At 42.6% G+C, this 17,097-nt stretch overlaps 1 protein-coding gene and 1 long non-coding RNA gene across 6 annotated transcripts in view; one reads left to right on the forward strand and one right to left on the reverse strand.

The window, feature by feature from the left end:
- Positions 1 to 453: 453 nt before the first annotated feature.
- LOC309962389 overlaps positions 454 to 17,097 on the reverse strand; it is a 92,680-nt gene continuing 76,036 nt past the window's right edge. The window contains exon 3 of the long non-coding RNA XR_014326243.1: positions 454 to 521. This is a non-coding gene — a long non-coding RNA (uncharacterized lncRNA). The remainder of the gene's footprint in view (positions 522 to 17,097) is intronic.
- The window catches only part of SIDT1 (SID1 transmembrane family member 1), a gene marked incomplete at both ends in the record, with an annotated part of 86,135 nt that continues 72,273 nt past the window's right edge, over positions 3,236 to 17,097 (forward strand). For all 5 annotated transcript variants that reach the window (XM_082840211.1, XM_082840210.1, XM_082840209.1 and 2 more), the window contains one exon: positions 3,236 to 3,448. In XM_082840211.1, coding sequence (XP_082696337.1) covers positions 3,236 to 3,448 — 213 coding nt within the window. The remainder of the gene's footprint in view (positions 3,449 to 17,097) is intronic.

The following is a 17,097-nucleotide window of genomic DNA, read 5'->3' on the forward strand; positions in this document are numbered from 1 at the left end:
CCAGGCAGGTGTAGAACCAGAGAGGAAGCTCTCTGTGGATCAAGGCCAAACTCTGGGGACCAAAAAAAAATTGAAACACAAGGATAGTCTTATCTAGGCTAAGCAACGTATGTCCAAAAGGATGCCAGGCAAGTGAGAACCATACTGGTCTGTGAGACCAGCTTAAACAAAGAGCTTAAAAGGCCTATGCCTGTGTTCTACTCTGTGATAAACAACACTTTTAGATGACATAACATAAAACAGAAGCAGAAAAGAGAGCAAAAAAAAAAAAAGGATAGAAAGGAATGACCTGACCCCACCAGAGATGCCAAACAAATGGGAACCAATAACAGAACCGGGGTATCAAACTGAGACTCGATAACCAAAGAACTCAAAGCAAAGGGCAGAATTCAGACCCAGTGCTGACTTACTTACCATGTCAACGCCTATAAGTGGACTCGGTGGGTACTGCACCTGGTTGAAGGCTGGAGTCCGTGATGACAGGCAGTGCAGACAACATCTCAATGGAACCTTCAGGAACACTATGGAAATAAGGACCACCCAAGGAAAACAACCAGAAGTTATTTATTCAGAGCTTGCTATAGTAAGCCACCACTTGTGTTTGGCAGAGACTTAAAGGCAGGGGAGTAGGAAAGTTTTACAGTGAAAAAAAGGGAAGGTTTTCAGAAGTGCTCTGATTGGATCTTGGTGGCATGGAGAAGCTGGAAGCAGGCACATTTTATGGTTTGTAGAACATATTTGGCTTCCCCTGACTGATCCTAAGTTGGAAGCAGGAGCAAAAACTGGAGAAGCTGGCAATCACTGACCAAGTCCTGACTGTTCTGGGCCATTTGCTACAGAGTTTGTGGTTTGGCTTCCTGGACTGGCTGCTGCAGAGGTTGTGGGTCGGGCGTCTGTCATCATACATGGACTGCGCATTGTCTGTTTGTGTGTTTAGTCTCTCACAGTGGAAGCTGGGCATTGTAGATATTTTTAAAACCTGGCTGATGGACCATGTTTTACTTTTTAGCTATTGAACAATATAGTCAGATAATAATATTTGGTCGTATAACATTTTATGCTTTCTAATACTGACACAATTTCAAATACATTCTTCCCCCACCCCCCTTTTATCCTTACAGCGATCTTGTAATCCTGGGGAGGTTAATTACCGAATGTCATTCATTGGATTTGGGCTAGAGTTAGGAGTCAGTCACAGTATAGCCTGATTTGCAATGTAACACTCAAATTGTCTGGTATAGATATCATCTATAATGACTTTAAAATAAATATTTTGGGCTCTAGGGGATAAAGGGTCTGTTCCAACTGTTTCTAAATTCATTACTTAAAGTTAGGATAAATGATTGAAGGGTCATAGCTCCCTTCAAATCCCTACAAGGCTGTCATGTGGAAGAAGATTAAATTTATTCCTGCGGCTCCAGACGGCAGAACTCACACCAGTGAGTGGAAGAGAGGCAGATTTCAATTTAAAATGTGAAATATCTTTCTAATAATGAGACAATTGCCCCCCAAAGAAGGGGTCACCTTGTGAAAGGGCCAATTCCTCACTCCTCTTAGTGTTTGAGTAGGACTCTATGATCCTACTCCTCTAGAAAGTGCTTGAACTGGCCAGGCCAGCTAATCTCAAAGGACATCATAAACTTCAAGTTCATGAAACTTTTTTAAATTATAAAGAGAGGCATAGACATTTTAAATACAGCAATTTAACATCATTCAAATTCTGGATGAAATTATCATGCTATGTTTCTCAAAAACAATCAGTTCTATTTTAAACTTTACCCCCAGACTCTTCTTTAAATCAGTATTTTTGTCCTCATGCCCATATATTTTCAAAAACATTTTTTAAAAAGTAAAAAAAATTTTTAATTCTAATAAAAGTACTAATAGGAAGTCATCTAATTCAATCGCCCATCTGCATTGCTTTCTGATTGTGCGCTTATAACTCTATACCAAATGTATTGCGCTCATTGTTTTTGATGTTTTAATAAATTGTAGTAATTCAATAAGGTTAAAAAAAGAGAGAAACACTTCCCATTGAATGGTAAATGCTAGGATTTTAATCTGTAATTCTTTGAACATGATATTTTTCCTTCTTTGTGGCTTCTTTTTTAATGTTCCCTCAGGTTGAACTCAATTATATTCTTTTCTAGTTTACAAATAACTTGAAGCTGAAAGAAAAGAGTCCTTCTGACTTGTGACTGATGTTCTGCCAGGACTTCCGAGGGATCCTCTTCTCAACCCACCCTTTACCTGCCTCTTCAACTGTTTAAATTGACTCCCCTAGTTTTTTCCTGAAGGGTATCTCCTTTTGATTTGGGGCTGCGGTTTCTCTCCTGAAAAACAATACAGAATCCTGGGGATTCTGCTAAATCTAAGAAGTCATTGCAGAGGTAAAGTAGACAAGAAGTTAGGGCAGAAGCTGTGCCCTCTGCACAAAGCCAGCTGCTCTGGGTCGTCTTTGACAACTTCCGGGACTAGACTTGAGGCGGTGATCGAAATTGTTTTCTTTACCATATCTATTTGTTTTTTTATGACTGTACATATTTACATACGTACACGTATGGCGAGGGAGAGAGAAAGTGATGACGTGAGGCTCCTTGAGATTAGGAGGTGATAAGAAAATAAAGCAGGTGGCTGGGAAGGGAGAAGGGAGAATTGAGAGTTAACCGTCATTCAGACGAGCAGGAGGTCTCTGCAGGTAGCAGTCTGGAAATGCGAACTTGTGCACCCTCTTTGGGTTCAGGCTCTGTTGCTTTCTATTTCTTCGCTTGCGGCCGCGTGCCTATTTATTTGAAACTGACTGAATTTCCTCTCAATGGCTGGTCAGGTTGATTCTTCAAGACTAGTGGATATTTCTTTTTAATGTCTCCAACGCAATTTTTTTCTTCCTTTTTTTTTTTTTTTTTGAGGTTTAGGGGGAAGAGATGGTTGAAATTCTGGCTGGGTAAGCTGGGGAATTCGGGGAAGGAAACGGACTTAGAAGCCGGCAAGCAAAGCAGCAGCCCCCGGTCCCCCTATCTTCCGCACCCCCTACCTCCGCCCCGTGACCTTCCGTGGAGACCCCAGGAGGCTGCACCAATATTTGATCAGCCTTTCGCCAGCGCGTTGCCAGCACTCGTCGGCAGGGCTTGCCAGGCATCGCCTGCGCTGCGCTGCAGCCGGCGCCGGGGCCCGCAACGGGCTTTGGAAGGACCGGCTCTTCGCTCGCCCCCTCCCCTGGGGCGCGGCGCCCACCATGCGGGGCTGCACGCTGCTCTGCGCGCTGCTCTGCGCGCTGTCCTGGCTTCTGCCGCCGGCTGCACCCGGGCTCCTCGCGCAACCCTTAGCGCGGCGCCACGACCCCCGCGACCCCGTCAGGGGTGCCGAGTTCGATCGCATCTACAACGGGGTGGTGAGCCTCAGCACCGAGAACATCTACTCCTTCAACTACACTAGCCAGCCCGGCCAGGTAAGACACTCGCTCCCTTCGCTCCCAGGAACTTGCCAGACCTCAGAGCCCCGTCGGGGCTCTGGGTCCCTGGGGAATCGACCTCGGGAGACCACAGGGACCAAGGGACCCTCGTTCCCTTTCTCCTTCAAAGCAATCACTGCCTTGCCCAAGCTGCCGCATCCTCCCCTACCGGCCTCGGGGACATCTTCACCTCCTCTCGCGCCTTCCCGGCCTGGTCTCTAGCATCTTTGGGCTTTGCAGGGGCGCTGGTTCCCCGCACCGTCTGCGGGTCCTGGCCCCCTGCTGGGCCCTTCTCTAGGGAGGTCACGATTTCTAAGGCTGAGGAGGGAAAGGACCGCACTTCTGTTCCTAATCCCCTGCGGGGAAGGAACCTCATCTTTTTTGGATGATTCTGCCAGACTTCTATCTCATAGCACATGGGGAGGGAGAGCTGCTCAGAATCTAAAATGGGAATGTGTGAGAACAGACCAAGCTGCAGAACCTCTGTGTGTTCAAGAGTCACTGTCTGTGTTTCTGTACCGTTGTCACACGTTTGTGCTTCAGAGAAGCCAGAAGACCCGGCCAAAGATATTGGAACTGCAGCCATCAGCCGATTTATCGAGGTTTTGATTTTATACAAGGATGGATAATTTAGTGAAAGTTCTAGACCTATTTGTGACAAAACTTGAGGTGAGACAAGGGAAGGAAAGGACTATTCCAGCAACTACCCCCTTTGACACATATACTCTGATTGTATAATGTAAGAAAATGCATACAGTTAGCTTTTCCCCTCTAATAGGAGGCACAGAGAAAAGAGAAAACTCCCCAGTGTACCTGCCTCTAGATCTTCTTCCCAGGAATGTATGTGAATGAATGTGTATCTATGTGTATACATGTGTATGAATGTATATCTATCCCTTACTATGCCAGCATTCCCCACTCACTGGGGAAATTCCAGAACCAGATGATTGGGATACCATGATATGCCTCCCTAACTCTCACTTAGGATCAAAACTCAGAAACCTGGTAGCTTGGGGTAGTATTTAGCCAAGAGGGACCAGTGTGCCCATCACCACTCCCAGACATTTCCCAAGTGTGTGTACCGAGCAAGTGCACCATCTCCAGTCTGGCACCAGATCCTAAGCTTGGTCTTCACCATGGACCATGTCACCATATTCTTACCCTGTCCTGTCCCTCGCTGACCTTTAGGTTGTACTCCTGAAGTAAGCAGAGTGACTGTGTGCAGAGCCATTCCACTGTAGACAAGTCGGGGGGGGGTCAGTTTTTACTCCCCACATTCCTTGTAACCCACCTTTTCCAGTTCTGTGTGCTGTATGGACCAGCTGACATTGCACCTGAAGTGTGTTCCCAGCCCTGTTATTGGCTCAGAATAAATAAATGTCTGAAAAACCCCATGATCGCTGGGGTGTACTGCCAGGTTCCCCCTAAATCATTGGTAAGGAAACTCAAATGATGTGTGCAAAGTAAGACCTTACATCAGGCTTTAGTATTTCTTACACTGCTGCTTAGAGATACAGTGACTGCTTTTTTACTGTTCTTTGGACCTTTTTGGCTGCAGTATTCAGTGAGTTCCTCTACCTCAGCACATGTTGCACTGTTAGGGTCACCTACTTGACTTTCCCAGAAAACCGTGAGATATTGAGGATGGGGGCAGAGTCATGTCCATCTCTATACCCTAGTACCTAGCACAGTGCTTGACACATAACAGGTTTACTAATGTTTTTGAAAAAATGAATAAATAGTTGAAAAAAGATTTAAGGATTCTTTAAGCTAAACCTAAATAAAATATACTTTTTAGTAGGTTGAATGTGAGATCATTTCAGATAAAAACAAAATTTTAAAAAATTGTTCTGGGATTATGCTCTTTCCATTTTGCCTGTATGTATGTTAAAATGCTCTTTATTTTATGAAACAATGGTGATAATTAGTTTTTAAAATATCTTTGCATAATACAATAAAAAGCTGACAGTCCCTAAATTTTACTAGTCTGAGAAATATAGTTGGAAACCTTAAGACTAGCAGAAAACTCAAGTGTTTTAATTATTTTAATGCCAGTATGCAATAATATGAACCAGATGTCCTCAAATCTTACAGCCTTCTGAAACTTCTCTTTAATGTGCAAATAAGACAGTGGAATCCTCAATCAATTTACTTTGGAAAATTGCCCTTCTCTCCCTCCAGTCCTGTATTCCAGTTGCTTTCTCCAGAAATGGCATTGTTCTGACCTGCCCATCCAAACCATTATTCTCTTTCTCTTGATGGCCTCCTCTCTTCTTGGTTCCTTTTGCCTCATGTTGGAGACCAGTGCCCCCTCCTTCTAATACCATGAACACAATCCTGTTGGATATAGCAGAATTTTACTGAAGGTCTGGAGTAACATAAGGGAATTGCAGAACAGCACAGAGTAGGTGATAGATTAAACCAGAAATCTAAGCAACACTGTCATAACAATTTACCAGCTATTCCTCCACCAGGAGAAATATCAGGATGGTGGCACTATTTTTCAGGCCCTGTCTTGTCACGATCTTCTTGGCCACCCCTCACCCCAAATGTTGTGCTCTCAGTCTCTAAATTTTTGTTATTCTCTCACGTCAAGCAGTTTTGCCTCCATGACCAACCCCAAACTCACTAAAGAACTCTGCTAAATAAAGAGCTATGAGCCCAAGAGCAGAACCTTTTTCCTTTAACCTGAGCAAAGTCTTGGTCAGGGCTCTCTCCCCTGCACATGTCATTTCCCATCTACCTGTCTTCAGTGCAACTAAGAATTTGGTTTAGACATAGGTGTATTCTTAATTGGAAAACTGAAAAATATTGAATGAAATACATATAACAGGGTTTATATTGGCACTAATGGACATGTAGCACATGAAATCATTAAATTCACACTACAGAGCATTATAAAAAGAAGACTTTCCTGAACTCTTTTTCAAATGCTTCCCATTTCTTTTCCAATGAACATAAATTTTATTTCCTAATTTTCACGTAGCATCTAGCTCTCCAGAGAGCAGCTCTCCAGAAATCTTGACTTTACACAAGTTTTTCTCAATTAAGTACATTTTATTTAAAGATTTTTCTTTTGGAAAAGACTAATCATCATTAAAATTACACCAGATGTTTCATATAAAGACACTGTCTGCAAATACTGACTATAATGCTGTAAGCAAAGGAAGAAAAAATTAAAACAATGTGGATAAGTGCATTTTAAAAAAAAAGGAGAAAAAAGAATTCGGTTTAGGGAAAAAAAGACTAATTTTTTTCGTTTTAATCTTTTTCCCTTTTCGCTTCAAGTCATTGGTATGTTTGCCATTCTTTTTCCTTCAGCTTGGAGGAGAAAGACTATTCTAAGTTTAAGCTTTGGTGCAGAGAGGAAACCTCTGTGGGAGACTTTGTTCCTAACCTCTCCTGTCAGCCACTGCATCTTCCATACCAAACGCTGTCTTGGACAACTATTTAGCCAAATGTGTCATGCTAATTAGCTAAGCTAGCACCTGGAAAAGTCTCACATGCCTTCCAGGCTGAGAGTAATGTAAATATGAAGTTACCGTTAAAAGAAAAATCACTGAAGGAATGGAGTGACTGGTTTAAAGAAGGATAATGAAAATAACGATTGAAGGTACAGGTCAGGCAAGATCGTGGTTCATTTCAGTCCCTGGAGGGGAAGTGTCTGGAGACTCCTTTCAAGGGGCATAGGGTTTCATTGTGTCAAGGGCTGGGACCAAACTAGAAGGAAATCACCTTGTTGAGAAAATCGTCAGGGATGGGTTTGACTGGGACAGAGGGCATAAAAGCAGGTTTACTGGGCAATGAGAATACTCTTGTAGAGACACGTGGCGACAATAATAAGTTTATATTTGAGCTAGATGTTGATAAGAAGCCCTTAAATAAAAATCTAACCATGACCCAGCAAGAGGTCCTCTCTGAGGCTTTCAGTGACAGAATTCATTGTTTGCCATAGATTTTTGAATTTGCAATGTTTCTCTGGACTTATTTCTTTTATTTTGTTTATTACACTGAGGCATTTATCTTTTAATGACATATAGTTGTCTATGCCTAAGGAACAAATCTTGGCTTTATTAATATCAACCAGTAGCTAGAATCAGTTATACCAGCCTGTCAGATCCAGACTGAAAAAGCCTATCCAGTCCTCATGAACAGGACATTCCAGGGGTAACTTCTAGCTGTATACATTACTACTTAGAAGAATTAAAAATGTTGATGCAACAGCCTCAGTTGTCTCCAAGTCGTAGGTACTCTCCCCGTTTTCTTTACAAAATGAGGCAGAGAAACCTCCTCTGCTGTCCTCCCACATCTCCTTACTGAACTGGACTGGTGCTTGTTTGGGAAGAATCATCTCATTAGCACATTACCTGGGTGGTTGGTTACTGTCTCAGTCAGTTCAGCCTGTTAGAGTACCATAGACTGGGCGACTTAGGAAACAAACATTGATTTCTCACAGTTCTGGAGGCTGGGAAGTCCAAGATCAAAGTGTCAGCAGACTTGTATCTGGTGAGAGCTGGCTTCCGGGCTTGTAAACAGCACTTACAGATGTGTCCTCATGTGGCCCAGAGAGCAGAGAGAGTAGCCAGCTCTCTCCTGTCTCTTATTATAAGGGCACTAATCTCATCACGACAGCTCCAACCTCATGATCTAATTAACTTCCAAAGGCCCTACCTCCAAATACTATCACCCTGGGGATTAGGCGTCAACATATGAATTTGGGGATGTGGGGACACAAACATTCAGTCTGTAGAGTCACCTCTCACATTTTCCTGCGTGGCTCTGAAAAGAGTATTGACATGTCATAAGGGTATTTAGGGGCTGACATTACTCCAGTTATGAGTCTGATTTTATGCGGGGCTCATCTTCTGCCTGCCCTGACCTGATAATCATATGCTAAACTGTACAATGGACCTCTACCTTTGCTACTTGTGCTGAACTTGTTTTTCAATTCCTTTTTGTTTCTTGCTGAGTGCCATGTCTATAAGCTTGCTGTAGTGTTGGGTTTGGTTTTTCAGTTGTTATTTTGTTTTGTGTAGATTTTACTGCTGTGATGGTCCCTTCTGACAGGGTGTTTTAGGTTCTTATACAGTTCCTCGAGATTTTCAGCCTTTCTGCCTTTCCTGATTTGGTTTCAATGTGTTACCAGATGTATCTCCTATGTCATTCCTCACTGTTAGCTTGAATCTTAAAGACCAAGGGACTTGAAGATACCGTGAAACCTCTTTGCTGCTAGAAGTGCCAGCCTTTCTTTCTTCATTTCAGATAGAAGTAACCACACCCTGTTGATGTTATAACACGTTGCCATGCAGCACCCCGGAGTATGTTAGCCAGCTCTTCCTGCGTTGTTTAACGCTGGAGCTGACTGAAGTTCATGTCAACACACCAAGATGGTGCGTTAATGATTTAAAGGCACATCTAATGAGCTGTTGGAATTGGGGCCTCACCATCCTTTCTGCTTATTTGCTAAGAAAAATATCAAATACATCATGGGCTGCCAGACAATATAGTCTTTTCTATTTTGCTAAAAAAAAAAATTATAAACATTGATCTTTCTTTTCTTTACTTGGACATTTTGAAAATGGAAACTTTGAGGTCTTCCAGTACATTAGTTGGCTATGCAAACCAAAACAAAACCTAAGGACCTGTATTTTGCTTAAAACCTAAGGTCAGCAATAAGAATAACATTGTATTCTATTAAGTCCTCAGCCTAAGATCCTTCGGTTTTTATATATAAGAATGTGTGTAAAAGTTAGATAGGAGAAGCAGTTGATTTACATGTTAAAGGATAGTTCTCCATTCCTGAAAAGCAAAGCTGAATGTTATATAGCAAATTTAAATTATATAGCAAATGTTATTAATAAAATTAATTTGCTGTAATAATTAATTACTTCAAATTCTTATTCCCCTCGTCCCCTCAGTTTATTTGAAGTGACAGTAATAGCCAAAGAAATTGATTTTACTATTGGGAAGAAGTTATACGCAGATGTTAATTTTGCTACAAGATTCAACAGGGGATTTTTCGGTTAGTTTAACAAGAAGAGTAAAGGTGGCTTGAAGTTGTCTGATATTGAAAAATGTGTCCAGTGAAAGTTGAATATGAGTTTTCTTTCCTGATAAGAAAGCTGTAGGAATCCACTTCCCTGTCACAGCTCCCAAGAAGTGGGAAATTTTCTCTTATTTGGACCACTGAAAAGGTTTTGAGGAGCTAGTTTTCAATCCATAATTTTAAGGAACTTTATTTTGGACCCAGCCTTCTACAGCTGATCCCAAGGATGGCCAGGGGCGTCACTATGTAATTATGAAAGTCTTGGTTATTTAAATGTGAAGATCACCTATGTTTTGGTTAGACTCTTAAGTGTTTGAATAAAATACTTAATTTCCAAAAATGGTGGCAAAATTAAAGTTTATCTAACATCATCAAGTAACATGTTGTCCTGAGTAAAAACATCCTTTGGCTACCTGGGAACTTCCACTTGATACTGTGGACATTTAAAAGTGTAAATAAAAGTTCACCTCTCCCTCTGCCTAACCTTGGCTGCAAAAGATTTTCAACTTTGTTTGCTTCCTCACTGTCCCCTATATGTACATATTTTTAACAAAACTTTATTCTTCAAAGCAGTTTTAGGTTTACAGAAAAATTAAGCAGAAAGTGCAGAGAGTTCCCATATATCCTCTCCCCACCCTCCCCCATTCACACAGTCCCCATTATTAATATCTTGCATTAGCGTGGTACACTAATGATGAACAAATATTGGTGTAATATTGATATTTTATTGGCCTTTATTATTTACTAAAGTCCACGGTTTACATTAGGTTCACTATTGGTGTTGTACAGTTCTATGGGTTTTGAGAAATGCATAGTGTCATATATCCATCATTATGGTGAGTTATATAGAATAATTTCACTCCCATAAAAATCCCCTGTGCTCTACCTATTCATCCCTTCTTCCTTTCTTTCACACCCTAGCAACCACCAATTGGTTTTTTCTACTCTCCTTATAGTTTTGTCTTTTCCAGAATGTCATATTGTTGAAATCATACAGCATGTAGCCTTTTCAGACTTGCCTCTTTCACTTAGCAATACGCTTTCAAGGTTCCTCCATATTTTTCATGGCTTGATAGCTTATGTCTTCTTAGTACTAAATAATATTACATTGTCTGGATATGCCATAGTTTATTTATCCATTCACCTATGAAAGACATCATGGTTGCTTCCAATTTTTGGCAATTATGAATAAAGCTGCCGAAAACATTTGGGTGCAGATTTCTGTGTGGACATAAGTTTTCATCTCATTTGGGTATATACCACGGAGCTTAATTCCTAGATCATACGGTAAAAGTATGTTTAGTTTTATAAGAAACTGTCAAACTTGTCTTCCACAAGGACTGTATCATTTTGCACTCTCACCAGCAATGAATGAAGAGTTCCTGTTGTTCCATATCCTCATCTGCATCTGGTGTTGTCAGTGCTTTAGATTTTAGCCATTCTGATAGGTGTAGAATGACATCTTGTTTTTTGTTTTTTGCGGTACGCGGGCCTCTCACTGTTGTGGCCTCTCCCATTGCCGAGCACAGGCTCCGGACGCGCAGGCTCAGCGGCCATGGCTCACAGGCCCAGCCGCTCCGCGGCATGTGGGATCTTCCCAGACCGGGGCACGAACCCGCGTCCCCTGCATCGGCAGGCGGACTCTCAACCACTGCGCCACCAGGGAAGCCCCCTTATTGTTTTAATTTGCAGTTTCCTAATGGCATATACAGTTGAGTATCTTTTCATATGCTTATTTGCCATCTGTATATCTTCTTTAGTGAGGCATCTTTGCAGATCTTTTGCCCATTTTTAAACTGGATTGTTTGTTTCCTCGTCGTTGAATTTTAAGTGTTCTTTGTAGATTTTGGATACCAGTCCTTTATCAGAAACAAGTTTTGCAAATGTTTTCTCCTTGTCTATGGGCTTGTCTTCTCATTCTCTTAAGAGCATTTTTCACAGAGCAGACATTTTTTAACTTAATGAAGTACCACTTATCAATTTTTCCCCACGGATCATGCCTTTGGTGTTGTATCTAAAAGTTTGCCATAAAATCTAAGATCACCTAGATTTTCTCCTTATATTATCTTCTGGAAGTTTTATAGTTTTGAATTTCACGTTTAGATTTCTGATTCATTTGGGATTCGTTTTTGTGAAAAGTGTAAGGTCTCTGTCTAGAATTTTTGTTTGGTTTTTGTTTTTGTTTTGCATATGATATCCAGCTGTTCCAGCACCATTTGTTGAAAAGGCCACCCTATATTTTTAGTATTATAGTACCGCGTACGTGTGTATACATTTATAGCCTATCTTGGACTAAAGAGTTTGAAGCAACTCTTTATTGGGGGCTCATTGTTCTTACCATTGTTCCCAACCTTCCCCTCTGTTACCACCATCTCCGATCTCTACCATTCTCTTGTTGCTCCTTTTTTCTATGTATCTTTTGTCTCTCTGCTTCTTCCATCCCTTTTGTCTTTCCAGTCTTCTGTGAACACTGTCAGTCCATCAAGGTTCTTCCTGTTCTCTGGTCGTTTGAAGCTTTGCTACTGGCAAAATATTCTTTCTTCTTCATCTCAGGAGATATGTTTTGTTCCTTCCTTCCTGATTCAGAGCCGGTCTCCCAGTTTTTAAGGTTTTGCTATAGAATGTTAATAATACCAACAGTGGAGGATGAAGAGCATACATTATTTGGGCAATCAGTATATATTTGTTTTGACTTCATGTACCATTATTTCCTTTTTTTCATGTCAAGATTTTCTTTGTCAAGTCTGCTTAGCTACAGAAGTGTGTCATTGGGCTTGCATTTGTGATGTTTTTTCTATTTTTTCTATCAATAAAAGAAACACAAAATATCCCTCAAGGGCTTCCCTGGTGGCGCAGTGGTTGAGAGTCCGCCTGCCGATGCAGGGGACACGGGTTCGTGCCCCGGTCCGGGAAGATCCCACATGCCGCAGAGCAGCTGGGCCCGTGAACCATGGCCGCTGAGCCTGCACATCCAGAGCCTGTGCTCCGCAACGGGAGAGGCCACAACAGTGAGAGGCCCGCGTACCACAAAAAAAAAAAATATATATATATATATATATATCCCTCAAAACCATAAGAAAGAGGTAATTGTATTTTAAACTTAAGAGCTGAAAGGACCTTTTAAATTACCCAATCTCCTCTCTCTTAAAAGGAGAGAAAACAGAACTGGTAAAATAAATTACTTGTCCAAATTATACAACTAGTTTGAAGCAAAGCCAGGAACATAACTCAGGTTCCTGAGGACATTTCCTCGGATATTTCTACTAAACCTCCCACAAGAGCACATCTGTTATGCTTATCAACAACAATAAAAGTGTTTAAATACCATAGTCATAATTCCACAGTCAGGTTGTTTGATCCTACAGTTTAAGAGCTTTATGTCTGACGCCCTTACAGTTACTGAAAGTTGAAACAAGAGGATTTTCACTTCTGTTTTTCCTCCATGGATCGTCCAGGCATCCATTTTCCTGTGTTAAGTCAGGCAAGCAGAGTTGACACTAAGGAAAACGGTGAATGTGACAGATTTCCTTCAGTGTTTCACAGAGCCACAGGCACCCACCACCCTGTGGACCAGTCTTCATCTCTTTTGTGCTTTATTGTCATTAATGCTGGGTTCCTTCTTTGTGCCAGACATAGGGCAGCTTGGAGACCTAAGCAGTTAACCTATATGTTCCTCTAGGGCAGTATTAATCCTGAGAACTGGTATTTCTGGATCCCCACTAAATAGCTATGAAGATAAGCCATAGCAAACAAGAATGACTGACTCTTTCTGTCCCTTTAGATCTAACTGCCCTTTTGTGGACGAAGTGACTCACAACTATTTTAATTTGTGTAACTGGGGGTGTACGTTATGCTCCCCCCAAAATTAGCACGTAAATGCTCACAGTTTTATTTTATCCTCTCTAATACTTGCAAAAAAGGAATCCTGTATTTGTCCCCACTCTCTCCCTGCACCGTCTTCACCAGAGTGGAGGAATTATAGGTTTCTAGGAGAAGGACAATGTTTATCTGGGTAATAAAGGGATAAAAAGTGAGGGATAAGGAAACAGGCAAACAGAGTGAAGTCTGGGTGTGCAGAGATGGTTTGGGGAGATCTGTGGACAGTAAGCCTCAAGTTAGCTGTGGGCTATGAATGAAGTAGACAGAGAAGGAAAGAGGGTGTGGGGTCAGACAAGGTTATTGGCTGCAGGCAACAGAAATCAACTGGCTAACATAAGGAGGAAAAGAATTTACTAGAAGGGTATTGGATAGCACCCAACCTGAATTCCTAAGCTCACACTATGGGGACCAAGAGAGAATGCACTGCAAGAAATTATAACAACAGTCCTGCAGCAGGAATGTGTGGCCAGGATGCTCACCTAGGCACTACCACCTCCTCTGCCATTAGACATGGTCACCCCTGGGCCCTGCTGTCACGGTCCCTGCTGATGTCACCATTGACAGCGAGTGTTAAACTCTTCCTTCATCTTTGTATCATTTAATCACTGTTGAAAGTACCAAGTGGGAGCATCCAACTCTCTGAGCGTGGGTCCTGTACCTGCCCCCTATGGCATCTACAGGCAGCCTTGACTCCCACAAAACTCACACAGTGGTGTGGAGGGGAGGAAGTTCCTCTAAAACATGCAAGGCATCTGGATTCTGGGCAGCTCCCAAATCAACCCCACCAAAAGTTTTCATGGGGTGTTCTCTAGCTAGGACATTTGTTGGAAGATAGCTACATGGACCCAGACATAAGTGATCAGGGACCAAAGGGAGCAAATCTGGGCTACTGCAGGCTATCTTTGCCCATTTAAAGAGGAACATCTTACCTGAGCACCAGAGAAGAATTCAAGTCATATATATCATCTTGGCCACAGTGTTTACTCCATGATTAGAAATAGTTGTGTCTCTGAAATATGGCATTCCCTGAGGCCGCTTCTGCTAGTCTCAGGAAATTATCTTTGAAGATTTTGAAGGGGATGATGTTTGCAGATGATTGGCTTTGTCTTGTTTAGAAAGCAGTTTTCTTTAGGTAATACTTATATCCTGCCAATACTTATTTAAAATTACAAATGGCACCGGTCTGGCAATGAATACCACTACAGAAATAAACAGCTGATAGGGCTTCCCTGGTGGCGCAGTGGTTGAGAGTCCGCCTGCCGATGCAGGGGACAGGGGTTCGTGTCCCGGTCCGGGAGGATCCCACATGCCGCGGAGCGGCGGGGCCCGTGAGCCATGGCCGCTGAGTCTGCGCGTCCGGAGCCTGTGCTCCTCAACGGGAGAGGCCACAACAGTGAGAGGCCCATGTACGGCAAAAAAAAAAAAAACAACAGCTGATAAACATCAGATCATAACTCTGACAATCATCGTAGTTCTGTAGTGCTTTTCCATCTTTAGAGCATTAATTAAGTAGGCCTCAGAATAGCTCTAGAAGAAACATGCCTGCAGTGCAATCACTCAGCATATAAATAAAATCCAGGGAGTAGATCCTTGTGTTCTGCCTCAAACCATAAAATAATTATTTTTACCTCTTTATAATTTTTTCCTCCTCCCAAGAGAAGGAATATAAGCAGGAAATAGAGAGAAAAAGACAGGAAAGATAAAGAGGAAAAAGGAATCACACACAGAGATGAGCAGACGCAGATACCTAAGAGGTTGGTGAACCAACAGAGGCCCCTGGCTCTCTCCCAGGAGCCAAGGCTGGAGATGCCTCAAGCCAGACGGAGGGCAGTGGGACAGAGGAGCTAATGCAAAGTCTGTGAGAGGCCTGGAGAGACAGAAGATGGTCAGCTCTTGGGGTGAGAGGCACGTGGCCACTCTCAGTCTAAGAGGCCATGGGTAGGGAATAGGTTGGAGGAGAGCTTTCTTGTGGTGCTTTTTTGCCTCCCTCAGTTTGGCCCAGGTGTACTGCTGCCTGCCCTGCCTCATCGTCATCAGGAGGGAGGAAACAAGCAGTACCCACCCAGGGTGGGCTGGCTCGCGGGATAATGTCTGTGGAGGCTGGCGTGGAGAAGGGTAACCACTGCTGACCTGCTGACCCTGAGCTGTCCCTGCTTTCCCACAGGCCCCTTCACGGGGCAGACGCCGGCAGGTTAGGATGGGAGCAGGAACAGTGGGGCTGAGGGGCGGTGGATGAGGGGCGGGAAGGTAGAAGTAAAATTAGATGGGCGGGGACTGGACCCCTGGAGGGGGGTGAAAAGGGGCATGGTCAACTCAGAGGCTCTCCACCCTTCCAGTCCCTCCTTCTTCCCTGAACTCCCCTCACATTTAGCTCCTCCCCTCTGGAGTTCACGCAACGACCCTAGGTAGCTGATAGCCCAGGGAATCAGAGCTCATGGGAGAAAATAACAACAGATCTACAGAGGGAAGTTACGTGAGAAATGTCAAACTGAATGACCTTTACCTAATGTAGTAGAGTTAATGAACAGGAAGAATAAGACTTCATGACAAGCAAAGTGAACATCCTGGAAGAGATGTGGATAGGAGGACGTTGTTCAAATGAAACAGGTTACAGCTATAAAGATGAAAGATGAAGCAACTGGGAAATCCCAGATTTAAAAAATAATACTGTTTACATAAAGACCTCAGCAATGGGTTGGACGTTAGAATGAATAACGGATTAGAGAACTGGAGGATCGTGTTGAGGATCTACCTAAAGAGATGTAGGATATAAAGAGAAAAATTAAGAAATTGGGAGCACGGACCCAGTTATGACATCAACATAATAGGGGTCCCACAGGAAGAAAACAAATGGAGAGAAAGGAATATCTGTAGAAATAATGCTGAAGAATTAAGAACAGCCATTTCCCTGACATCCTGGGGTGTTTTTTTAGGATTTGTTGAAAGCTACAACCTTAACTGGGCTACCTCCGCTCGTATGAAAACAGAAACTGTAGTGTATGTACTAAGTGTCAAATACATGCTTGACTCCAAATAATGTCACAGATAAAATCCTCAAAGAGAAAAAAATACATGGAACAATTAGCAAATATTACAAAACATGAAAATATGATGTAATTGAGCACTAAATTGGGTAGTAACGGTCCTTAAGTTTTATGATATTAAATGGCTAGATTAGGGCGAGTTAGGGTCTTCAGGACATACCTGATTTGACCTCAGTTCTTGTGAAAAAAATATCACAGCATTTCCCAAAGTGTGTTCTATAGAACATTTGTTCTGTAGGATAGTCTTGGTGTGGCATGTGAAAGGGATTCCAAATGTAGTGGAATTTGGCCATGTTTTAACTGCCCAGAATCTGAACCCCATTCCTATATGTTTTGGGGAAATTCCTCATTTCATGAGTCTCTGCTGGAGATAGAGCTCCTTCCACTAGGGCAGCAGAACGGCAGGCACCTGCTATCTTGAACACACCCCTCCCAACCCCACCAAGCTCAGGCTCGGGTCTGTGGCCTCGGCGCTACCAATCAGATCTGCTTTCCCCAGACTTTGAGTTGGGAGCCAGTGACACAGGAAAGCAGCTGTTCAGCAGCAACAGAGGCAGCACTGGGTGTCCAGGGATGGCCATAGCAATGGGGTGGTAGCACTTAAAACCTTCCAAAGGCTTTCTATTGTCCTTAGAGTAAAGCCCCAACCTCTCTAACATGACTTTAAGACTTTTCAG

The sequence above is a fragment of the Leucopleurus acutus genome (genome assembly GCF_964270905.1).
Source record: "Leucopleurus acutus genome assembly, chromosome: 5".
NCBI classification, from domain to species: domain Eukaryota; kingdom Metazoa; phylum Chordata; class Mammalia; order Artiodactyla; family Delphinidae; genus Leucopleurus; species Leucopleurus acutus.